General features: G+C 43.7%; 1 protein-coding gene across 1 annotated transcript in view; it reads left to right on the forward strand.

Moving 5' to 3' along the window:
• Positions 1-26819, forward strand: part of LOC308284241 (multidrug resistance-associated protein 1-like) — a 92164-nt gene that overhangs the window by 23753 nt on the left and 41592 nt on the right. The window contains exons 6-13 of the mRNA XM_080724805.1: positions 2005-2066; positions 2936-3067; positions 5175-5417; positions 15785-15962; positions 17076-17237; positions 17855-17947; positions 19985-20188; positions 22566-22712. Of these exons, the coding sequence (XP_080580931.1) occupies positions 2005-2066; positions 2936-3067; positions 5175-5417; positions 15785-15962; positions 17076-17237; positions 17855-17947; positions 19985-20188; positions 22566-22712 (1221 nt within the window). The remainder of the gene's footprint in view (positions 1-2004; positions 2067-2935; positions 3068-5174; positions 5418-15784; positions 15963-17075; positions 17238-17854; positions 17948-19984; positions 20189-22565; positions 22713-26819) is intronic.

The following is a 26819-nucleotide window of genomic DNA, read 5'->3' on the forward strand; positions in this document are numbered from 1 at the left end:
TTTATTTGTCATTTTAGAGGTATAAAAAGTCCTTAAATTGTCACTTTAGAAATGTGCAGATACCCTCTATACACTTAAACTTTATGTTGGTTTGTTTACAGTTGAGTGAGAAAACCATGTTTCACATTAAGTTAATCATCTGGGGACCCCCCAAAATAACTGGGGGGTCGTGTGTGATGTGATGATGTCATCAAACGATAAAGTCGTCTTCAACTCAACTCGAGTCGACTTGCAAAAATCACAAGTGCTTAATGCCCTACTACCAAGACTCTTGTGAAATCACATTTCTCATGCCTTGGAAAGTGGCCTGTACTTGACAACTGAGGTCCTGTTGTGGGTTGTGGGTACTTTGACACAATGTCTGAGGTTACACACTAGCTGTGTGGAAACACCTCAAAGCCAATTCACAATAAATGTCTGCTTGGCACTTCTGTTTGGTGTCGAGTTGAAAGGAAAGAACACAGTTTAAAAAGTGTCAAATAATAAAACAAAGTGGACTTACTGTAGATTGAAAGGGTGAACCTGGTTGCTTCTCTTCTATTGACAAGACCTGACAATACCTTTAAATGTCTTCTGAATCTTCATGGTTTCTTTATATGCGGTGCTCAGTTTTGAATGTCAAGGACCCCTAGAATTATATGTATTTGAACGCGGGACCCCATCTCAAAATATTGTGTTCCAGGGACCCCCCAGAAGCAAAGACTTGAGTTAAAAGTGTTCACTTTAAAATCATTTATTTTATATATAAGTTAAAAAATAATAATAGCAGATATACAAGCTCATAGCGCAGGAAACCGAGTGCGGCACCGAGTTTTGAATAGCCAAATGTATGAAACGTTACAGTTAAAGTGGTTATGTGACATTGTAATGGTTAATGGTGCATTGGCTGGTACACCACAGCCCGTGTTCAGTTAGGAACCGTGAGGGTGTTACTGTGATAAATGTGAGGCAGCAGCTTTCACATGACAGACGTTATCTGGAACGTGTGTCCTGTTTTCTCTGGGTTCACTTCATGTTGTTGTGCAGAAACCTCATCTCCATACATTTGGTGCTTTTAATGTTAGTGAAGTTAGTTAGTGTCCGGTTAGCTCAGTCGGTAGAGCTTTAGCCTTTTAGTCCGGTAATTAAAGTAAAAGAAAATACACTCAGGTTGAACACAATAGTTTTATTTAGTTTTTCAACTGATTCTGACAGGAAATTAGGTCTACTAGCCAGGATAAAGAATCTACCCTGATCTGCTCACTGCAAATACCCACAGCGGCCAAATCAAGTTGGGCTCCCATCGACTTTCTATACAGCAGGAAAATACCCAGAAAGAAATCTGCTTTAAGTAGGATGTGAGTGGTCTAACTAGGGGTTTGTCATGATGCTGAATCCATTGCAAGCATTTGTTTTGCACAAAAAACATTCCATGGCCCCAGAAAACGCCCACAAAAAGTGATGACTCATCACTAAACCATCGTTTTCTGGGGCCATTTTTAGCCCAAGGAATGACCTACTGCACATACAGTATGAAACAGAGCTGCTACCTTTAAATGCATTTTGAGGAAAATAATGCTGCTATTTGTACCCTGTATATAAATATAAAATGTCACAAATGCGACATAGCTCTGTTTACACAATGCTGTACCCCCTCCAACTGTATATTATGTTCCCCATTTTCAACTGTTTTTATTGTATTATTTGTGATACTTGCTTTGGCAATGTAAACGTTTTCTCATGCCAATAAAGCTCCTTTGAATTGAATTGATCATTCTACAGTGTCTCACACAAGCATCACAATTAGCAGATCCACAAGCTCGATACCCGGCGCAAAGTGACGTGTTTTGAGCTTGTAGATCTGCTACTTTCGACACTTTTAAATTTGAATCCTGAAAAGTTAACAGTTGAGTGTTTGGACACCCCCGACAGAGAGGGCTTATAGATCTGATCTGATCTGATCTGATCTTCCAGACCACTGACTGACTGTGTCCTGTTGTTGTTGTTGTTGTGATGTTTCTCCAGAATCCATGTCCTGAGTTTGGAGCTCCCTTCCTGTCCAAGATCACCTTCTGGTGGATCACCAGGTAGATGAACCGCCTGGCCAAAGGGCTTACCTGATCAGCAGACATATTAACCACATGAACCCTAAGGTCTTTAGATCAGCAGCAGGACAGCACAGACCAGTGGTTCTCAACCTGTTCAGGCCGCGACCCCCCAAAATAATCACACTTTAACTGACGAGAGTTCAGGCATTACATTTTGTATAACACGGTTCTATTGTGAAAATAGCAGATCTACATGCTCACAACGCCTCGCGTTGCGAGGCGTTGTGAGCATGTAGATCTGCTATTTTCACAATTTCTGCCTCTTATTTGACAATTTGGCCAATTGTTTAATTTCTCATTTTAGAGGTATGAGTCCTAATCACAGGAAAATGTAATGTTAAAAAATGAATAATGTTTTTGTAAGGTTTTATAGCCATAAATCATAAATCATGCTCTAATTTGCATTTTGGGGATATTTTTCACAATAACATATGTACATAAAAAAGAACAGGAAAACTAATTATAACATTTTTTAAAAAATGATTTAAAAAATGTTGCCAAAAAGCAACGCTGGGCCTTGCAGGGTTAAGTTAATCATCTGGGGACCCCCCAACATAATTTGGGGACCCCCCTGGGGGTCCAGACCCACAGGTTGAGAACCACTGGTATAGACCACTGCAGACATATTAACCACATGAACCCTAGCATCCCTCCCTGTTCTGGGGGTGAAAATAGCAGATCTACAAGCCCACAATGCACCACACTGTGACACCTTGAGAGATATTTTCATGCACTACATGGTCTCTCTACATGTGATGTGTTTGTCGTGTTTATTCTAAGTCTCTCTGCTAAATTATGTGCGCGTGTGCATGTGCGTGCGTGCGTGTGTGTGTGTGTGTGTGTGTCAGAATGATGATGACGGGCTACCAGCGGCCCCTAGAGGAGAAGGACCTGTGGTCCCTGAACCCAGATGACTGCTCCCAGAAGGTGGTCCCCACGTTGGTGCGCTGCTGGAACCACGAGTGCCAGAAGGTCAAAAGGTCAGGAGCCAAACACACCGCCCGTCTGCCAGTAGACCTGGTGATGAGAGTCTGGAAGCCAACTGATCAACTCAATTAGTGCCGCCGACATGAAAGGATTAATTGTTCAGCATGCCGGTCGCTTTCTCTGTCCGCGGCCAGTCTCTTATTTTGAATTGTTGATTGCGCTCACAATTCCTACTTGACGATGTTCAAGATTCACCCGGAAGTAGTTCTGGTCCGAAACGTAAACAATGATAGAAGATGGATGCCTTCATGCTTGTGCTATTTTAGCGAGAATCCAATGCCATCCTTGGCATCAAAAGTGTTTTTTGGAGAAAATGGACTGTAAAGATGAGAAAGACCGTTGGTTTCTATGGGATGGGATCACTATTGTGTGCACGTGGATGCACGATGATGATGAATCGGCGACTTCAAACGTGCCAGCGTTTTTCACTGGACGGTAGGTAGCCAGGCCAGCTTTACTGTATATACAGTATATTTCGCTAGTCATCCCGCGATCGGCACTCTACATACCTTTTAATATTTCGCAAGATATCGCGGGATCGGTTAAAGAGAGCCTCCGCACAATCAAAACTGTGCAAAATTAGGTTTATTTTATTTTTTTGTAATATAGACGGCAAGCTACTATAGCAAGTCATGCTGGAATAAGATCTACGACCAAAAGCTTGCTATCTGCAGGTGTTTTACACCCGCCAGACAAGTGCATTCTGTCTTAATTACATGTTATTGGCTATTAATGAAGAACAATCCTACCTTTTTACAGCTAGCAGCATGCACTGATTCTGTTTTTCAAAGTGACTGTAGCCACTCTGCAGTTATCGAGTTTTCCTACAGTTTTACCTGACATCTTATAATGGGAAAAGTACTTTTTGGGGCAAGTGGGCATTGACCTTTGGGCAAGTAGAACATGTCAATCCCTGTATCTCTAAAAAAATCATGAAATCAACATTTGTGCGGAGGATCCCTTTAATGGTTCATCTGGCAACTGGCAGGGGTAGACATGAAGTTGTTACTGTTCCATGAGTTTACTTCCTTAGAAAATACCGGGACACTTTTAGCTGCATTTTTAGATTTCTGGAGACATTCTTGCTTTCTGCAATGTAAGCATTTGGCAGCAGACACTCTTAAAGGAGTAGTTCACCCCCAAAATGACTTTTTTTCTATTGATTACTCACGCCATGGAGACTAGAGTTCAATAATATTTTTTGGTTTTTGTCACATTCCTAAGACAAAAATTTGATTGGAGTAAATTTACCCCCATTGATTCCGGATGGGGACCCGTTTTGGAAACGGGTCCCCATCCGGAACAAATGGGGGTACATTTATTGTTATCACATTTTTGTCTTAGGAATGTGACAAAAAACTAAAAATATTATTGAACTCTACTCTCCATGGCATGAGTAATCAATAGAAAAAAAGTCATTTTGGGGGTGAACTACTCCTTTAAGGCCATTGTTATCGCGGGTGTTCTCGCTTGGATCAGCGGGGGTCGCACCTTGGGTCTAATCAGAGTCTCGTCTGCAGACACTTATAGCGTGCGGAAAAAAAAGCTGACCACAATCCAGCTCTTGCAGCCGGCGGCCGCGTGCATGCTCGTTTCATGCACGCGAAAATTCACTGGACCGCGCCAGCTTGCCTCTCCGCCCCTTAACCTCTCTGCAAGTCTCCCAAATAAGCGCCTGCCTCTCATTGAAACTGAGGTGCAGGTTGTTTAAGGTGCGTCACTCACACCCCGCCAGAGTGAATCAAAGAGAGACAGATCAGGGTAAATGACCTGAACCCTGGTCAGCTAACAGTGGGGTAAATGGGCAAGTGTTGTACGTGCAACTGTATTTCAAATACTGGCCAAAAGCAAAACAAATATATATATATAAAATAAGTTAGTACGTGCCTATGGCACCTGCCATAGAAAAGGTGATAACTGTGGATTAACGCTCCAATCAATCATTTAAGGACTTTGTGCAGATTGCAGGCAAACCTGATTTATCTTTCAGATATGATATTTATTATTTAGGGCTGTCTGTCTGTCCACCCTAGGAATGTGGTTCCAATCTTATTTGCTCAAATCTGTTATTTCATTTTTTCCCGTGACCTCCACCCCCAGGCCAGAGGAGAAGCTGCTGTACTCCCCCAAGAAGAGGAGGTCCCCTGGCGGGGGGGAGAGGAGGGAGAAGGAGGGCCGTCCCGTGGAGGAGTCAGAGATCCTCATTGTGAAGAAACCCCAGAAGAGCAGAGAACCCTCTCTGTTCTGGGCCCTGTGCCTGACCTTTGGCCCCTACTTCCTCATGTCCTCCCTCTACAAGATCATCCAAGACATCCTGATGTTCGTAGGACCCGAGATCCTCAGGTTGGTGTCTTGGTTATCTTCATAAACTACAGTATAATACAGATCCTCAGGTTGGTGTCTTGGTTATCTTCATAAACTACAGTATAATACAGATCCTCAGGTTGGTGTCTTGGTTATCTTCATAAACTACAGTATAATAGGTTGGTGTCTTGGTTATCTTCATAAACTACAGTATAATACAGATCCTCAGGTTGGTGTCTTGGTTATCTTCATAAACTACAGTATAATACAGATCCTCAGGTTGGTGTCTTGGTTATCTTCATAAACTACAGTATAATACAGATTAGGGCATTCACCAAATATTCGAATATTCGAATATCAAAGTCACTATTCGACGTTGTTCACCAAAGTCGAATATTCGCTTATTTGAATTTATTTTTTTGCTTTCTCTTTAAAAAATCTATAGTTTATAAAGCTTGGCGAGATAGGAAGTCATAAGAATGAGTTGTCAATGCCCCTGGTGAATGAATTTGTTAATGCTCTATACCAGGGGGTCTCAAACCTTTTTAGGCCGTGACCCCCAGAATAAACATATTTGAACTGGGGACCCCCACCCTGACAAGCACTTGGAATTGTAGGTATTATATTTAATGTGACTCGGTTCCACAGATAAATATTGTGAAAATAGCAGATCTACATGCTCACAACGCCTCGCAACGCAAGAGGCCACAATGTTGGCCTCTTGCTGACTTAATATTTGACAGTTTGGCCAGTCCTGTCGAATACTTTGAGGTCGAATAATTAGAATACTAAAAATTACTATTCGTGAATGCCCTAATACAGATCCTCAGGTTGGTCTGTTTGTTATCTTCATAAACTACAGTATCCACAACTTTCCAACATCCCATAGTGCATTGCGCAGAAGTTGCACGGAGCTTCTGGCTCCGCAGCCGAGTGTGATCTACAACTCACAATGGCTGCACCTGCGACGCAACATGAGATTGTATGTCTGCTGTTAACCGGAAGTGTGGTGAAAAAAATTCTCCAGTAAATTCCCGCGGAAAGAGGTGTGGATAATACAGATCCTCAGGTTGGTCTGTTGGTTGGTTGTAGCGATCGGACAATATCGTCGTTGTCGGGTGAAAACCTTGTATGTCCAAAACCGTTCGTTTTGCATTTTTTCATTTTAAAAATGATTTAAACTAGTGTGAGGTGTTTTGTGCTTGTAGATCGGCTGTTTTCACTACTGTTGTGCGACGTTCTTGTACAATGAAGCAGGGCTTTACTTTGCGAAAGAACGTACACATTTGAAACTTGGAGATACTAGTCGTTTCCACCCGACAACGACGTTATGAAATGTCATGTCATGATTATTGTGACCGAAGAAATCGTGATTTATGATGTTAACGCGATAATCAAAATATCCTCTACATCCATGATTGCCAAAAAATAGCCGATCTACACGACAGGACAGCGCGGCACATTGTGACTTGTGGATCGGCTATTTTTTGGCAAAGAGATTTGGAAAGAGTGGAAAACAAATACTGTATAGTAGGTATATTAAAAGTACCTTTTACTAATTATAGAGGGTTCAAATGATTCAGGATATGCAGCTCGGTAAATAAAAGGTGAATTGATCCCAGTCCATGACGGAGGACGATATCACGATAAATTAAATCTCCGCAATACGATTATCATGAGTGGTTTTTATTACGATAAACGATAATTACCGCTTATCGTCCCATCCCATCCCTAGTTGGTTGTTATGGTCTTCATAAACTACAGCAGGGTTTCCCAGAGTAGGTGCTGTGGCACCCTAGGGTGCCCTGATGCCAGTCCAGGGGTGCAGGAGAATCATTTGGAATTCATCAACATACTACAGTTAAACCTCTTCTTAGACCCTCTATGCTTAGTACAACACGCCTGAGTTGCACTGTACTTGATGAGTTATTGTTCATCAATATCACTACAGTTAGACCCTCTATGGCTATGCTTAGTAAAACACGCCTGAGTTGCACTGTACTTGATGAGTTATTGTTCATCAATATCACTACAGTTAGACCCTCTATGGCTATGCTTAGTAAAACACGCCTGAGTTGCACTGTACTTGATGAGTTATTGTTCCATCTACCAAAAGTCTCTTCACCAAAAAATAGCTGATCTACAAGCTCACAACGCCTCACATTGTGAGGCGTTGTGAGCTTGTACATCAGCTATTTTTGGTGAACCTTCCTCTAGAATATGCTGGGGTTCAAGTGGTTGAATGTCAATAAGGTATAAAAGTGTTCTAATGGATACAATATTTCTCTGTGACATGTTGTATCTCAGGTGGAAAGATGCATTTCTATGTAGTGTAAAATGATTAAGATTGTAAAAATGAACAGTGTAATTCAGTGGTGCCGTTGAGGTTAGAGGTACTGTATATACCAGTGTTTCTCAAATGGGGTACGCGGGGGTACTGCAGGGGGTACAGGAGAAAATGGGAATATGTATTTACTGTTATAGTAATGACACAACATTTGTGTGAACCTGCTCATCTGTAAATTGTTAAACCAAATTACATCAATACCTTGACTAGTGCAACTGTTATTGAATAGAAAGCAATGTTTATTTGCCATTATGCTGTTTTATTTTGAACATATTGGCAATTGGAACTGGACTTTTGGTCTCAATTTTATAAGCAAAATCCTGTAGTCAGGGGAAGGGGGTACTTGGCTTCAGAAATCAGTATAAGGGGTACTGCAACCAAAAGAGTTTGAGAACCACTGGTATATACTGTACAGGGTTGCCCTGGGCTACAGTACAGTACATGTCCTGAAGGAGAGCAAATACACTCCTCAATTTAGTCTGCCCGAAACATCATGACGACGGTCAATCAGTAGCAAGCAGCACATCTGCTTTTTGGCATCGCTTGGAGTGGGGCCAAAATCTGCACCCTTTTCTGACCCTTTCGGCGCCCACTTTGGCCCATGTCCTTGTATATGGAAACAACGACACAAGTTGCACTGTGAGGTGCCGTGCGGTGCGGTGCGGTGCGGTGTGGTGCGGTGCGGTGCGGTGTGGTGCCATTGGAAACCCAGCTTTAGAGAACTTTGTTCCATGACCATAATCATTGTAGTTCTTTACGTTATTCTAAGGTATTATGTGTACATCATTTACGTATTACGGTATGTTCAATTTCTATTATAGTGGCAAATCACAACAAGTTTTCTCAGGACACTTTACACAGTGAGAGCAGAGTAAGCATCTGGCAGCAGTGGAATGGCACTCCTTTCTGCTTCCACCATGCTGGTGTGAGAGAGGGACAGACTGACTGAGAGAGGGAGAGATACTGTAGATTGCAGGAGAGAGAAAGGGGGAATGCCAATGGTATATTTAGGAGACATTCTTATCTTTTTTTGCGACCGTATGTCACAAGTTTAGTATGAAAACGGTCACAGATTGTCTGTGTGCATCTCTGTCTGTCACGCCTGACACTGGTTTTATGGGTTTGTCGCTGTAACATCATGCTCTGATGTCACTTTAGGGCGAGGTCGCATGTCGCCCTGAGGCGTCTTACTAGTGCTTATTTTTTGCCTCTACACTACTAAACCTCTTGACGAAAATAGCCGATCTGCAAGCTGACAACGCCTTGGAGATTGGCTATTTTCGTCTAACGCTCGCCTCAGAATCACACAAATATTTGGCAGCCCTTCTATAGTAACACCGAGGACCCCCTAGGGGTCCCGGACCCCTACTTAGAACCCACCCAGGCCGGAAGTTGGGTTAGGCTCTGAAGAGGTTTTTGGTGTTGATTTTGCCGACTAAAACTAAGATGAAAAATGTTTGCAGACTGCACGTCGCATTACGAGTCATTACGACACCATCAAGGCCTGCCAAAGTATATATTTTTTGTAGACAAAATCAACTGTAGATTCAGTTGAGTAAAACTAGACTAAAATTAAAAAGAATTCAGATGACTAAAACGTGACTAACACTAAATTACATTTTATTAAAAAAGACTATGACTTTATTCCCACCGTACCAATTAGACAATAGGTTTTCACGATGGAAGGACTTGGGGATACGCACAGTTGGAGATCTTTATATAGAGGAAGATACATTTGCCTCATTTGCACAGTTGCAGGAAAAATTTGGACTCCCCAGGAGTCATCATTAAATGTTTCTTCAGGTTAGAGACTTTGTATGTACTTTTAACCGTACTTTCGAAACAGCATCACCTTCACAATTAGACAAGTTCCTTTCTCGGAATATAGGACAAGATATGAACATATCATACTTCTATGAGTCTTTACAGGCTATCGGCCTTCCTACTACCTCAGCTATTAAATTAGCATGGGAAAATGAGTTGGGGACCCCGATATCGGAGACGCTCTGGGATGATGGCTTAGAAGAAGTTAACTATTGCTCGATTAACTCTAGACACTGCCTTATTCAATTTCGAACTATACATAGGCTTCATTATTCCAAATCCAAATTGCACAAGATATTCCCAGATATCTCCCCAAACTGTGACAAATGCAATGCACCGGAAGCAAACTTATTACACAGCTTCGCCCTATGTCCTCAAATACAGAGATATTGGATTAAGATTTTTGAGGCGCTCTCTGATATTTTGGACACCCAAATTGACCCTGACCCAATACTAATTATCTTAGGCACATCAGACCCCATCTCCAACCTGACAAGTTCACAACGACATCTCCTTTCATATGGTCTGATTACAGCAAAGAAGCTGATTTTAACTCATTGGAAAAAAGAGGAAGCACCTGCATTTAAACACTGGCTTAATGAAATGACTAGTACACTTCATCTTGAGAGAATACGATATTCACTTAAAGACAGACGGGCACAAGTTGATAAGATCTGGCTGCCCCTTGTCCGTTACCTGAGTAGAAGGATGTTATTTTAAACAGACTGTTTATTCTAATGCATGTCCATTGAACAATTCATTCTGATTCTCTATTATGCGTTTCGTCACTGAGCAGTAGGGGTGGGAGGGTATGAAGGGGTTGTTTTGATGCCAAATTGTATTTTATTTCTTGTTGTTTTCAGCTCTTTCCTTTTCTTTCTTTCTTATATATGCTAAAACAGAAAATTGTTAATCTTATAATTGATACATCCTGTTGTTGATAATCTGTTGGCAATAAAACTTATTTGACAAAAAAAAAAAGACTATGACTAAAACTAGATCAGACTTTGCTGGGGAAATCATCAGTGTGTTTGAGGTTCATATGAGCTGTTGTGGTGCTTTATGAAGTGCAGGAAGAGTGTTATTTAAGGCTGTAGCAGCAGAGTGACTGACATGTGTTTCCTGTTCTCCCACTAGCTTCTGTTTTTCTTTACTCTCATTTCCTCCTCACCAGCACACTCTTCTTCTTTATTTTATTTTATGTTGTAGTCAAACCATAACTATTGTGTGCAAAGACTATATAGGAACAATGTCATTAGGCCACTACAGCCCCTTTTCCACTGGCCCAACTCCACACCACTCCACACCACACCGCCCACTTGTGCCAGGTTTTCCACTACAAGGAACTGGGTAGAGTGGTGTGAAACTGGTACTAAACGGGGTACTAAAAAGTATCCACTCTAGAGTAGGTCTTTGCTGGGCCAAACAGGGCCAAACACTTCATAATGACTGATCACTCACTGACTTTTCATTTAGACCAGAGACAAATTAATAGCTGTGCATTGTGCAAATGCAAGCTTTTCTCAGTACAAGTTTTAAGATTGTCTTCATGTCTTTACTGACTTCATCCACCCTCCATGTGTTCGGCAAGGATTTCAGCCACTCCTAGAAGTTCTCGCGTTTCCGCGAGGCGGGTCTTAAAGCTATACTGTGTAAGTTGCTCAACTGGTGGTCTGTAGCAGTATAGCAAACCGCGGTCGCGTTTGCTTTTTTCGTCCGTTTTTCGCTCGCGGACCGGGCCGTCAGACCACCGCGTCCGCCTCGCCTCGCCGAGACGCTTTCAATGAGGTCTCCCGTGTCCTTCTACGAACAGCTGTTGGGGAGTTACATGCTAGACTCCTCCAGTGTAAACACTGCAGTGTACTTCCTGAAGGCGTGTTTCCTAAACCCACCAGAGAGCCCGGCAGTGTATGTTCTGCGCTGTGATTGGCCGGCAGTGTATAACCCTCGCTGTGATTGGCCGGTAGTGTGATGACGCAATTTTTCCGCGAAAACCGGTCCCGGGCAGGGATCATAGAAAACATATAAAGAGAAGGCTTTAGAAGCTGAAAATAACGGAGTGGGGGTTCTAAAACTTTAGCGATTTAACAGCTAGGACCATTTTAAGATTTGTTTTATAAAAAAAGTTACATGGTATAACTTTAACTCAAGCCTGGTGGGTTTAGGAAGCACGCGTTCAAAATGCAGCAGCCAGAGTTTGAACTAAAACTAAGATGAGAGAACATATTACTCCAGTTGTAGTGTCGCTACGCTGGCTCCCGTTTGTTTTTAGGATTGATTGATTGTTTATGTTGACTTAAACCATACAGTACGTATACTTCATTGACCGGGGTCCCTCAGGGGCCTGGACTTGGTCCCCTCCTTTTCTCCCTCTACACCGAATCTCTTTCCTGAAAATAACCAATCACTCCAGCCCTCTGGGTCCCACTCTCTCCCCCCCACAAAAAAAAAACGTGCCAACCACATAACAGCTCTCATTACCATGCTATAAAAAGAACCCGGGGCACAGAGAAGCACACGACAATAAAAAGTGTTATTTAACAACTGGAGGAGGAGGTCACACACAGACCAGAAATACTTCACCATACTGTAGCACACTGTTTACCAAGCAGTGGGTCAGGACCCATTTGTGGGTCGCAGACACATTTTTATGGGTCCCTTTGTTGTTGTTTTTTTTTTTTTCTACATTTAGTTTTTTTAATTATTATTCTTCAAAAGATTTCCAAAAACATTCCTTTTGTTCATGAATTAAAAACAAAATTCTATGTTTTTTTTTTTTTTTTTTGCAATTTCATGAAGAAATTTCACAAGTAGTGAAAATAGCTGATCTACAAGCTCACAACGTGGCACAAAACAACAGTTGTGGGCGTGTAGATCTGCTGTTCACACTAGTTTGGGTCCCAGGCAAACGTCTAATCTCTCTTTTGGGTCTGGACCTGAAGGGTTTGCCACCACTGCTGTAGCAGCATGGAGAGCATTAATGTAAAACACCCGTCAGTAGAGGTGGATATTTGCAAGAATCTTGCGATGCAATACATATCACGATACTTGGGTCACGATGCAATAGTATCAGGATATATTGCGAGTCTTTGTGATACGATACTATTGCGATATATTAGCTTTAAAAGCTGAAGACGCTGCTCTAATATTGTTGTTTTCGTCATTCGCAGCCATTTTCTCGAGAGACCTCACTCACTGAACCGTGGGAAGGGGAAGTAGCTACTATAGTAAAGCGTCATCTAGAGGCAGCGTAGTGTCAGGACCGGACTTCTACCAGTGGTTCCTATGCATGGGAACATATTTTATCTTCCTCAAAGTATCGCGATACTACAGCCTGAAGTATCGATACAGTATTGGCAAATGAACTATCGCGATGTATTGCCATATCGATGATATTGCCCACCCCTACCAGTCAGACATGTCAGTGAAGGAGCAGCTAAGGATGTAATAATGTACTCCACAGTCCTTTGAGGTATTTGTCACCGTATGTTGTGACCTTTAGCCCATCCTATGTAACAGGAGCACTGGTCCCTACGCCCTGGGGAAGGCCACGCATTACTGCCCTGGCCTGGAATCGAACCTGCGACAGCCGAGACCTCTCTGCCTCCCCAGGCGGGCTCTCAAAACGCTCAGCGGTGGCCGCTAGGGCTGTCGTGATTGTGATAATTTACATGACGATTAATTGTCGCTCAAATAATCAAGATCGTTGACAATTACATTTCTGGTTTGGCTTGCAGGCTTTGAAGTTGCACATGGCAGATATGACAAGTAGGTCGGGAGTGGCTTATTGTCGGTATCAGCCGGTAACACGTGGGAGTCTGTCCCCGTTACAATGCGCTAGACCCCTGGGAGATGGACTGCTGAGGTGGAGCGCCACACCTACCATCAGCTCCCAGTACTTGCCGCACGACTTGCCAAGCCGTGCTACTCATACGCTGAGTTGGCGGTGCCCGGAATCGAACCCATGACCTTGCGGTACAAAGGCAAGAGCCCTACCGACTGAGCTACCCGGGCACGATAAGATATGACACATAACCTGAATGTACGAAGAAATGACTGACACGTTTGACAACTGTATACTTTAAAAAGAACATTGACAGTGGAAATAGCAGCTCTACAAGCTCAAAATGTGTCGCATCACGACGCATTGTGAGCTTGTAGATCTGCTATTTCCACTATTTTTCAACATGTAAACAATTATGACGATAATGACAAAATAATTGTGATTATGTCAAATAATTATGATTAGACTATTATGTAATAATTGTAACAGGCCTAATAGTGGGGCAGGAAGGGAAGAGCTAGCAGACACATTCAGTCAGATTGACTGAATACACTGGGAGAGCCTGGCCTATCAGCATGCAAACCACAATGAATCTCCTTACACTGCTAATGAAGTGAGAAGTCTAGGGAAGTCTTCTAAGGTCTGTGCAAAGACTGCACACACAGGGACTCAAGTAGCAAGTTGTACGACGAGGTTTAAATAACTTTTCACATTCCTGTACTGCGTGTGTGCGTGCGTGCGTGCGTGCGTGTGTGTGGCCACTTGGCTCCTGTGACCCTGAACCCAGCTCAACATTCCTGTGCACCTACAGTACAGTACAGTACAGTACAGTACAGTACAGTACAGTACAGTACAGTACAGTACAGTACAGTAGAAATGTTGCTGTAAAAGTGATTCTGTTGGATTGACCACTGACTTTAGCTTAAGACCTTCTACAAATGCCTTCTGGGGCAGTGGTTCTCAATTCCTTTCATGTCAAGGACCCCCACATTGACACATATTAGTCTGCGAACCCGCAAAAATAGTTTTTTTTTTTTACAGCTCTAGCAGTGATTCTGAACCATGAAGGACCCCCGGTTTGACATGCTTTAGGCTACGGACCCCCATTTAATGGCATTTCTATCTCTTGAGACCCCAATTTGTATTTATTTATATATATTGTTCCTAACTATCATTTAGCTGAGGACCCCCTGGAACTCCCTCAAGGACCCCTGGGGGTCCCCGAACCACTGTTCTAAAGCAGTAGATCTCAAACTAATTTGTGCCAAGGACCCCCGTCGGAACACCCTTTGTGCCAGGGACCCAGGATTTGTGAATGTTTCAAAATGTCAAGAACACTTTGAAGATTTTTAAGTACAAAGTACAAGCTCACAGTGCGGCACAAAGTGGCACACTGTGAGCTTGTAGATCTGCTATTTTTGAATAACCAACGCTAAAATCTAAAAGGACAACGATGCTTTCCATTGTACTGTAAGCCAGGACTGGGCAATATAATCAATATTGATTGATATCATGATATGTGACTACACAAAGTCTATCTCTTTGGATATGGTGTCATCATGATACATCCTAAAGGTTTATAATTTCCTGGGTTTTAAAGACTGCATTACAGTAAATTATATTATTTTCTGAACTTGCACAACTGTTTTACTTCTGCTGTCACAACATCGATATCAAGGTATTTGCTAAAGAATTCATGAATGTATCCATATCTCACAAGTGGAGTTTCCATAAAGCCTCCTAATGCGCATTTAAGGCTTATTCGCAAAATCTTTTTATGGAAACATTTCAAAACACTTTCATTATCCGCAAAAAATGTTATCCGCTTGGAGGAGGTGGATTTTGAGGCTTTATTGAATAAACTAAAGGCACATTTGTGAATGGAAACGGGTCAGACAATAAATGCGAATACATGATGACGTTCTGGTCCATATCGTCCTCCTTTAACACTTTCCCCCGCCGCTTAATTAACGTCCATTAATAGCGTTCGCCCACAAAACAAACCGGTTGTTAAACACGGAATGACCCTTCGTCATCACACCGTGTTGCGCGTGCCAAAAGTGCCCGATCTACAAGCTCACAGCAGCTCACAGCATGCTCGCATCTGCACGTCTCTCGGTCTGAAAAAATCAGCCCCATCACAGCTCTGTGCACTGTGTGCAAGCCCGCGGGAAGTGTTTACAGCACGTCGGTCAGACGGACCCAGGCAGGATCTCCCAAGAATCGCATTTCATCAGTTTAATGGAAACAGGCTAAATTTGCTTTGTCTTAATACACATATCTGATAATTCGCTTCCCTAATTCGAATACGTTTATGGAAACATGGCTACAGCTAGTCCTACTGTCTCCGTGTGCGTAAACAGTTAGCTAATTTACAGTTTATTTTCCATTTAAAGATCATACAGTTGTTGAGGTCATAATTCAGACTTCTTCCTCTCTGTCCTCTTCCAGACGGTTGATCAGCTTCGTCAACAACTCCAGCGCCCCCTCGTGGCAGGGCTACTTCTACACCTCTCTGCTGCTGCTGTGCTCCTGCGTGCAGACCCTCATCCTGCAGAAGTACTTCCACGTCTGCTTCGTCACTGGCATGCGTCTGCGCACCGCCATCATCGGAGCCGTCTACAGGAAGGTATAGAGTCCCCGGGCCAACCTTAAACTACAGGCATTGTCCCAGACATTGTTACCATAGAACACCACCGAGTTTTTGTCCGGTCACAAAACTATGGCAAAACCGCTTTCAAAAAATGTCCGGGCTTAAGTAACCCGAAGCGCAGCTACAATGTTCGGCCTACATCCTGACAAACATAGGTTGAACTCCCGTTGGGTGACTGAGGTCGGCCTACATCCTGACAAACATAGGTTGAACTCCCGTTGGGTGACTGAGGTTTAGGCATAGTTCTACTGAGGTTAGGATTAAGGTTAGGTTTAGGTGGTCCGACCAAAGGGAGTTCGACCTAAGGACATGTTACCACAAACAGCTCAAAGTTTGTTGTCCGGTCAAAAACCGGGGGGGGGGGGGGGGGGGGGGAGAATGTGTAAAAAAAAAAATCCGCCTCAAAGTTTGTTTTACGCCAAGGTCCCATTGGATAAGCTTTGCAGGACGTGCTGTGATTGGCTAGTGGGACACTTGACGAAATTGCACCGCTCACTTCACACTAGGTGTGATTATTATTTTTTTCTCTTTCCTGGAGGCATTTCTGAGTGAGTATATTGAGCATGCCTCAGTCTGCAGGCCTCCTCATTGAAGTGGTACTTCTAGATGGTCTGTTGGTCCGTTGGATTTAACAGACCATGCCACTTCTCTGTGACATGTCGGTCCTTGCCACTCTTGTTTTGATAGGATTTTATTCCTCAAAAGCAAGAGGCCCACTTTTCTTACCGATATGGCTGCTGTGCATAGAGCCTGGAAAAGGTTTGGAATAAATCAGATGTTTTGGAAAATAACAAAAGCATCAAAAGTAGCTTGTGGATCTGCTACTTTTGATTTACGAGAAAGACGACTTCAAGAGAAGAGGAGAAGTGGAGATAAGAGATTTCTGCCCCGACCGGCAACCGCAATAACACACTGGTTTAAGAGTGTCAACATTGCACCATATGATTGCTATAGGCCTAGAAATCAGATAAAACATTTTGGAGAAGTTCTGGAAAAGTTTTAAATTCATTTTCTAAAATGTGTGGGAACCTTCTCTCTCTCTCTCTCTCTCTCTCTCTCTCTCTCTCTCTCTCTCTCTCTCTCTCTCAGGCTCTGTTGATCAGCAACGCGGCGCGTCGCACCTCCACGGTGGGGGAGATCGTCAACCTGATGTCAGTGGACGCCCAGCGCTTCATGGACCTGGTGACCTACATCAACATGGTCTGGTCCGCCCCACTGCAGGTGGTGCTGGCCCTCTACTTCCTCTGGCAGGTACTGGAGAGCAGTATTTCTCAACCTTTTCACGCCGCGACCCCCAAACTAATCATATTTTAACTGGGGACCCCCCCACCCTGACGAGCACTAAGAGTTGAGGAATTACTTTTTGTATAACACGGTTTTGTTGTGAAAATAGCAGATCTACATGCTCCCAACGCTTCGCATTGCGAGGCGTTTTAGAGGTATTAAAAGGTTCTTAAATTGTCACTTTAGAAATGTGCATAAACCCTCTTTCACTTAAACTTTATGTCGGTGTGTTTACTGTTGAGTGAGAAAACAATGTTGCACGTTAAGTTAATCATCTGGGGACCCCCCCCAAATAATTTGGGGACCCCCCTGGGGGTCCCAACCCATAGGTTGAGAACCTTTGCTGTAAGTGGTGGCACACACATGACACTTGAATCTCGTCTTTTGAATAAAATTGGAGAATGGACGCATATGCGAGAGCAGAGCAATCATGTCTTCATTTTGAGGCTGCATTTGTACACAAAACCAACACTAAAGCTTGAGAACATGTTTGTGATTTGTCCCATTTCCAAAGTGTATCCTGTGCTTCTAAGCCTAGTGGTTAAGTCTTCAGTGTTTAATGTGCTGTTGGTGTTGCTGTGCAGAACCTGGGTCCATCTGTGCTGGCAGGAGTGGCTGTGATGATCCTGATGGTTCCTGTCAACGCTGTCATCGCCATGAAAACCAAAACATATCAGGTGGGACATCCTACAGATGGTAAACGGTGCATTTTATAATGCTCCTTTTATCCAAGGCACTTTACACAGATTGTGCATTACATTCACCCATTCACACACACATTCATTACATTCACCCATTTACACACACATTCATTACATTCACCCATTTACACACACACACACACACATTCATACACCGATGGTAGAGGAAACCATACAAGGCCTCGGGAACCAAGCGTGGTGGGATCCCAATTCCCCAGTCCAGGGCCAAAGTAACAGATACAGAGTAAGGATAGTACTGTCAGATACAGCAATACAAAGGTAAGAAATAACAATAAAAGCACCATCAATATCAGTATACAAAAGTATACGTCTTACATACAGTACAACTACGTAGGCTGAACTGCACTAGGCTGGAAAACAACTACTCCAGTAAAGCCCAAAACAAGAAAAGGTGTCATTGACTGACATCCTAAATCAAGGGTCTTCAACAGGGGGTCCGGGGACCCCTATGGTGTCCTCAGAGTTACTACAGGGCAGTGATAGAAACGTTGTACTCTTTTTTTATTTTAACTACTTCAACGAATATTCCCATATTCTGAGAACTTTAGCAGAAAATAGACGATCTACAGTACAAACTTTTCATAGATTCCATATTATGTCATCGTTTGACAGCACGATCACCTCGCACTGCGAGGCGTTGTGAGCTTGTAGATCGGCTATTTTCGGCAAAGAGGTTTGGTGTAGAGGGGAAAAAGAGCAGTACAGAGTGAAGTAAGTTTATTATAGATGCGGTTTAAGTGGTTCAAGATCTGAAAAAAAAAATGACACGAATCCAAAATACACTGATGATAATGCTGTCATACGATGAACTATTATGGATTCTATGAATAGGTTGTGGGGGTCCTTGCTTTAGAATTGCATGGGCTGGCCCCGCTGTACATCATGGACTTACTGCCCCCTAAACCTCAACTCAAGATCTCTCAGATCCTCAAACAAGGGCCTTCTGAAGGTCCCTGGGACGAACCTTAAGACGAAGGGAGACCGGGCTTCTGCAGTGGTGGCTCCTACTCTGTGGAACGCCCTACCATTGGTGTTAAAACATGCTGTGGTGGCTCCTACTCTGTGGAACGCCCTACCATGCAGTGGTGGCTCCTACTCTGTGGAACGCCCTACCATTGGTGTTAAAACATGCTGTGGTGGCTCCTACTCTGTGGAACGCCCTACCATTGGTGGCTCCTACTCTGTGGAACGCCCTACCATTGGTGTTAAAACATGCTGTGGTGGCTCCTACTCTGTGGAACGCCCTACCATGCAGTGGTGGCTCCTACTCTGTGGAACGCCCTACCATTGGTGTTAAAACATGCAGTGGTGGCTCCTACTCTGTGGAACGCCCTACCATTGGTGTTAAAACATGCTGTGGTGGCTCCTACTCTGTGGAACGCCCTACCATTGGTGGCTCCTACTCTGTGGAACGCCCTACCATTGGTGTTAAAACATGCTGTGGCTCCTACTCTGTGGAACGCCCTACCATTGGTGTTAAAACATGCTGTGTCTCCTACTCTGTGGAACGCCCTACCATTGGTGTTAAAACATGCTGTGTCAGTCCACAGTTTTAAACGTTTGCTGAAAACACATCAGTTTCAACTACATTTTATTTCTTGAGGTTTTACTGGCCTTATCTGCTTGGGTCTTTGTTTTTGCCCTTTACCTTTTTTTTCTTTTTTTCTTTTTCTGTTTGCATATTACACTGTTGTGTTTTAGGTTGACCTTGTTTTACTTGTTGTTAATGTCTTTATTGTGTCCACTGTAAAGCACTTTGTAACATTGTTTTGAAAGGCGCTATATAAATAAAATGTACTTACTTACTTACTTTATCTCTCTCTCAACTAAGGGGTCCTTTGCCTGAAAACGTCGAAGACCCCTGACCTAAATTCTTGTAATCTCTTTGAATATTGTGTGTGTGTGTGTGTGTGTGCGCGCGTGCGTGCGTGCGTGCGTGCGTGCGTGCGTGCGTGTGTGTGTGTGTGTGTGTGTGTGCGTGTTCGTGAGCAGGTAGCTCAGATGAAGAGCAAGGACAGCCGCATCAAGCTGATGAACGAGGTCCTGAACGGCATCAAGGTGCTGAAGCTCTACGCCTGGGAGCTGGCCTTCAATGACAAGCTGTCCGCCATCCGGGAGAGCGAGCTGCGCGTCCTCAAGAAGGCTGCTTACCTGGGAGCCATCTCCACCTTCACCTGGGTCTGTGCCCCCTTCCTGGTGAGTCCATATCTCCACCTGGGTCTGTGCCCCCTTCCTGGTGAGTCCATGTCCTGAATGGATAATACCCACTGATGTTGATCTACAAACCAGTGTCAATTTCGTTGAAAATAATGACAAAGAAAATGTTTGCCGACTACCTTTAATTTAAAAGATGTCAAATAAAAACTAAGCTGCTATGATGGCCGCGGGGTCCTGTGGGATTCCCATGGGATTCCCAAGGGATGGGAGTCAATGTTTTATTAATCCCGAGATTGGGACAGGATGGGAATCATGACAACAACGGTCCAGTTTTTATTTATAAAAAAAAGTGAAATCTGCATGAAACTTTTTTCTCTCCTAGCCCCTAAAACAGACTGGAAGAACATACGTTTCTACCCCGGGAGCGGGAGATATTCTGAGTGGGACGGGATGGGAGGCATTGTTCTGGGAGTGGGACGGGATGGGAGTCATTGTTCTGGGAGTGGGACGGGATGGGAGTCATTGTTCTGGGAGTGGGACGGGATGGGAGTCATTGTTCTGGGAGTGGGACGGGATGGGAGTCATTGTTCTGGGAGTGGGACGGGATGGGAGTCATTGTTCTGGGAGTGGAACGGGATGGGAGTCATTGTTCTGGGAGTGGGACGGGATGGGAGTCATTGTTCTGGGAGTGGGACGGGATGGGAGTCATTGTTCTGGGAGTGGAACGGGATGGGAGTCATTGTTCTGGGAGTGGGATGGGATGGGAGTCATTGTTCTGGGAGTGGGATGGGATGGGAGTCATTGTTCTGGGAGTGGGATGGGATGGGAGTCATTGTTCTGGGAGTGGGATGGGATGGGAGTCATTGTTCTGGGAGTGGGATGGGATGGGAGTCATTGTTCTGGGAGTGGGAACGGGATGGGAGTCATTGTTCTGGGAGTGGGATGGGATGGGAGTCATTGTTCTGGGAGTGGGATGGGATGGGAGTCATTGTTCTGGGAGTGGGAACGGGATGGGAGTCATTGTTCTGGGAGTGGGATGGGATGGGAGTCATTGTTCTGGGAGTGGGATGGGATGGGAGTCATTGTTCTGGGAGTGGGAACGGGATGGGAGTCATTGTTCTGGGAGTGGGACGGGATGGGAGTCATTGTTCTGGGAGTGGGACGGGATGGGAGTCATTGTTCTGGGAGTGGAACGGGATGGGAGTCATTGTTCTGGGAGTGGGATGGGATGGGAGTCATTGTTCTGGGAGTGGGATGGGATGGGAGTCATTGTTCTGGGAGTGGGATGGGATGGGAGTCATTGTTCTGGGAGTGGGATGGGATGGGAGTCATTGTTCTGGGAGTGGGAACGGGATGGGAGTCATTGTTCTGGGAGTGGGATGGGATGGGAGTCATTGTTCTGGGAGTGGGATGGGATGGGAGTCATTGTTCTGGGAGTGGGAACGGGATGGGAGTCATTGTTCTGGGAGTGGGATGGGATGGGAGTCATTGTTCTGGGAGTGGGATGGGATGGGAGTCATTGTTCTGGGAGTGGGAACGGGATGGGAGTCATTGTTCTGGGAGTGGGATGGGATGGGAGTCATTGTTCTGGGAGTGGGATGGGATGGGAGTCATTGTTCTGGGAGTGGGATGGGATGGGAGTCATTGTTCTGGGAGTGGGAACGGGATGGGAGTCATTGTTCTGGGAGTGGGAACGGGATGGGAGTCATTGTTCTGGGAGTGGGACGGGATTGTTTTCTGCAGGAGCCTGGTGGTTGAGGGCCTTGTATGTGATGACCATATATATCTATTGTGTGTTTGACTGGGAGCCAGTGGAGGTCAGGCAGGACTGGCGTGATGTGGTCTCTGGATGGGGTTCTGCTGATAATGCTGGGTGTGTGGTTGGGCATTAACACAAAAGTCCACTCAGTCGACTTCATTACACAAGTCGACTCCTACCAGAGAAAGTCGAAAGTCGATGTTGAAAAAAAAGATATACTTTCTATTTCTGCCTCTAGATATTTGACAATTTGGACAATGTTTATTTTGTCATTTTAGAGGTATTAAAACGTCCTTACATTGGCACTTTAGAAATGTGAAGATACCCTCTATACACTAAAACTTTTTATGTTGGTTTGTTTACTGTTGAGTGAGAAAACAATGTTTCACATTAAGTTAATCATCTGGGGACCCCCCAAAATAATTGGGGGGTCGTGTGTGACGTGATGACGTCATTAAACGATAAAGTCAACTTCAACTCAACCTTTTACTGAGTTGAGTCGACTTGCAAAAATCACAAGTCGTTAATGCCCTAGTGTGTGGTGGGGCGCTGGGACGCTACGGTACTATGACTAACACAACCTCTCTCTCTCTCTCTCTCTCCCCCTCCTCTCTCTCTCTCTCTCTCTCCCTCTCTCTCTCTGTGCCGCTCCTCCAGGTGGCGCTGTCCACGTTCGCCGTGTACGTGCTGAGCGACGAGAACAACATCCTGGACGCCCAGAAGGCCTTCGTGTCCCTGGCTCTGTTCAACATCCTGAGGTTCCCTCTCAACATGCTGCCCATGGTCATCAGCAGCATGGTGCAGGTGGGTGTGGCCCGCCTCCACTTGCCTCCACTAGCTCCACTAGCCTATAAGGTCTCTAACACCACGCTGCAGCCTGCTGGGGCCTCTCTGTCTGCTGGGTCTGGGGGGCCACCTAACTGTGGTCCAGAGCGTTAGAAGGAGTTCTCCTTAGCGCTATGTCACTAACCATCCGCTGCGCCTGCAGAAAGCCTGCACACCCTCTCGTCTGGTCCCAAAATAACAAATACTCTTTCACTGCTCACCAAAACAAAGAAAGCTTTTGGGAGTTGAAAGTCTTCTTTCCTTAGTGGCAAAACCCTGAGCCCCCACCTCACCTCTAAAATACACTTTATGGCCAGAGAAGAAAATATTTCACCGTCAATTGTACCTAACTCCACAGCACACCTACGGATCTTGTGAATAGAAGTGTCCATTGACCAGATGTTCACCTTCCAGTGAAATATCTTTTCTTTTCTGGCCAAAAAGTGTATTTTAGTCGTGAGGTGGGTGGTTCAGAGTGTTGCCACTAAGGAAAGCAGTCTCTCAACTCCATAAAGCTGTCTTTGTTTTGGTGAGCAGTGAAACTGTATTTGTTATTTTGGGAGAAGACCAGAGGGTGCAGCGGATGGTTAGTGGCATAGCGTTAAGGAGAACTCCTTAACGCTATGGACCAGAGCTAGGGGCCACCATGCAGGGGGTCCAAAACTTATACCTTTATGGGTCTGTGACAAAACATTAAAAACAAAAATTGGGACCCATCAAAACTGACACTGTAAAGGTCTGTGTTCTGTTAAAGTTAGGGTAAGTGATTTCCTTTGGTTATAATAAGTGTTGAATATCTCTATGTTCTGATAGTAATCAGAACATAGAGCTTTAACCTTTTAACAAACGTTTTTTGTTGTAACCAAACTATATCAGCTACTCTACCGTTAACTCTGAAGGAGGCCTGTAGCATAGACCACAGTAAACACAGTGTTAGGGGGCCCACATGCTACCATAAGACATCAGAACTAAGTTTTGATAGCAGGTAGAGTGTACATATGGAACCACATGGACCCTTACAGGTCCATATGGTTCCATACATTACAGACCTGTTAAAGGATTAGTTCACCCCCAAAATGACTTTTTTTCTATTGATTAGTCACATCATGGAGACTTGAGTTCAATAATATTTTTTGTTTTTTGTCACATTCCTAAGACAAAAATTTGATTCGAGTAAATTTACCCCCATTGATTCCGGATGGGGACCCATTTCGAAACGGGTCACCATCCGGAACGAATGGGGGTAAATTTATTGTTATACATTTTTTGTCTTAGGAATGCGACAAAAAACTAAAAATATTATTGAACTCTACTCTCCATGGCATGACTAATCAATAGAAAAAAAGTCATTTTGGGGGTGAACTACTCCTTTAAGGGTCCATGTGGACCGGACCCCCTAGCAGTCCCCCGACCCTATGTTGAGAACCAGCACTTTAGCCATCATCAGTCAGTCAATCACATCGCCTCAGCCTCCGCTCCGCTCCGCTCCGCAGCACCGCCGACGCTTCGCTTGTCTTGTCTTCATCCGTCACGTCACGTCTCTGGCATCTCTTCTCACACCTGATTCTGCATCCTGTTTGTGTTTGTTGGCTTGCATGAGACGTCTGATTCACGCTGTGAGCTTTGATCGTAGCCGTTCTGTAATCAACACAACGGTATCGGCAACTTGTGGCATTGTTCACGATCAGCATTGCAATTGTCTAACCGTATTCCGATTTGTTGCTTTTATGGCTTCTCTGCTTGTTAACGCTTTTAGTGTGAACTGACTGTTGTCTGGCTGTTCTGAAGACTCAGGCTAATCAGTGATCTTGAGTCATAACATGTAAAGCTAGTAATGATGCTACCGTATAGACCAGTGGTCCTCAAACCTTTTGGCTTCTGTTCCCCCTTTCCCTCATCTCTGGATCAAAGTTCCACCTTTACGGTACCGTGTACTACAGCATGTCGCTTAGAAAACTATATCTAGCATAGCATTACCGTCAGGCAGAAACCCCAAATCTCAGAGTACATTTCAGATTTTTTTTCCTGCAAATAAAATCAGTGGCGTCAGTTCAGCAAAAGCTAGGGTATGGCAAAGATGGGAGTCCTCATGGATAAGAGGCATTACATTTTGTATAACACGGTTATATTGTGAAAATAGCAGATCTACATGCTCACAACGCCTCGTCTGAAAAAAACTAATTTTGGCCGTTTTTTACCTACTGTAGGTTTCTACGGTTTCTTGGGCTGGATATGGCAGCCTGGAATGATTGTTCAAGTGCAGCTAAACATGGCTTGTTAGTAAATGTGCCACAATTAACAATAAAGCATTGCACCTGTGCAGCTGACCTGCGGAACCTGGGAATATACCATTTTGTCAAGATGGGGAGAAGTGTGGAGAATAGTTAAAGTGACCATTTTATTTCATTTTGCATTCGTAGTTATTTTACTGTAATTTAACAACATAATACGTTTGAATTCTGAAAAGTAGTCCCACAGCTATGAATGAACAATAAGCCACCTTTTGAAGAATACATTGAAGAATATAACATTACAAATAAGAAAAAGTAGTGAAAGACACGTTTACTCTAAACTGTGTCCAGTTTTGTCTTCCTCCGTTTTCCACTTTCTCTCATGTACCCCCTGTAGTACCTCTGTGTACCTCTAGGGGTACACATACCCCTATTTGAGAACCCCTGGTCTAGACGGTGCTAAACTAACATGACTAACTTTAACCCATTTAGGCCTAACCTATAGAATAGGGCTAAATCAGAAATGAGCCTACAAAACAAATATGTTGCTACATACTGTACATGTACTGTAAGCCCCTCCCAAACAGCTAAATGTGTTCCCGGCCTGAATGGGTTTTAACACAACATTGTCTAACCTACAGTTTATACAATAACAGAGTGATTATTTATTGTATGCTTTTGATTGATGAATTTAACTCTGGCTCATTTATTAATTGTGTTTGCTGTTAAAACATTGTGGGGGGGTTTAATCTACTAAATTAGGTGTTTAAGATAAGTCGGGGTCTGACTGGTTAAAAAAGTGAACATTGGTATGTTCCTTACAATCTGGGAAATCACACATGTATTAACTAATAAAAGGGATATTTCACTTTCAAAAAAACTTTTGGTAATTTTATCATCTAATCAGGCTTTTATGAACACCCTGAACAGTTTTTAATTAGCTTCATTGAATATTTAGATATTTGATGTAAATGTTACCAGGCCCTCCAGGCCCAGGGCCTCTCCCCACACACACACATTGTAACTTCAAACTTCATTTTAACCATGAGAGATTCATTAAAAACACCCATTATTTTTTCTGGTGACTCATACTACCCTCCTAATATGTGAGCAGGCCGTGTTTTTTCGATAACTTTTTTCATTTAATTTTAATAATTATCTTTTTGTATTTCATTTTTTCCATTTTCCCAAATAATTCTTAAAAATAAATGAAAAAAGTTATGGAAAAAACACGGCCTGCTCACGTATTAGGAAGGTAAAATGAGTCTCCAGAAAAAATAATGGTTGTTTTTAATGAATCTATCATGGTTAAAATGGAGTTTGAAGTTACAATGGGTGTGTATGTGGAGGGAGGCCCTACCACTGCTCCCTGTTGAAAGTGGAATATCCCTTTAAGTATTTGTAAAGTATAGAGACAAAGGAAAGTTGCCGTTTATCACTATTCAGCCAACAATAAGATTGCATCTGATGACTCATGCGGGCCAAAGAAACAGTAAATGCGAGTAAAAGCGATTCTTTAACATTGAAAAAAGGGCGCATGCCGCTTTGGAGAGAAACGTCCCACACTCATTCTAATGAATAACCACATCAAAGCTCTGATGCACGTTGATGTTTGCTGGTCTCATGGTGGGGATGTTGCCTGTTTGCACAACTCACTTCTCACTGGCGTTTTATAATTGCTTTAAGTCTTTAATTTGACTTAATTTGACATCACGTTGCTTCACTGAGCGCAACGCAGGGTTGTGGCATGAAGACACACACACACACCCAGCGGCTGGGATTGACAGACTGGTTTAGTTAGAAGTGGTGTACTGTACTGTACTATACTGTACTGTAAGGAGGCCGGCCACATCAC

The sequence above is a fragment of the Nannobrachium achirus genome (assembly GCF_963921795.1).
Source record: "Nannobrachium achirus genome assembly, chromosome: 4".
Taxonomy (NCBI): Eukaryota; Metazoa; Chordata; class Actinopteri; order Myctophiformes; family Myctophidae; genus Nannobrachium; species Nannobrachium achirus.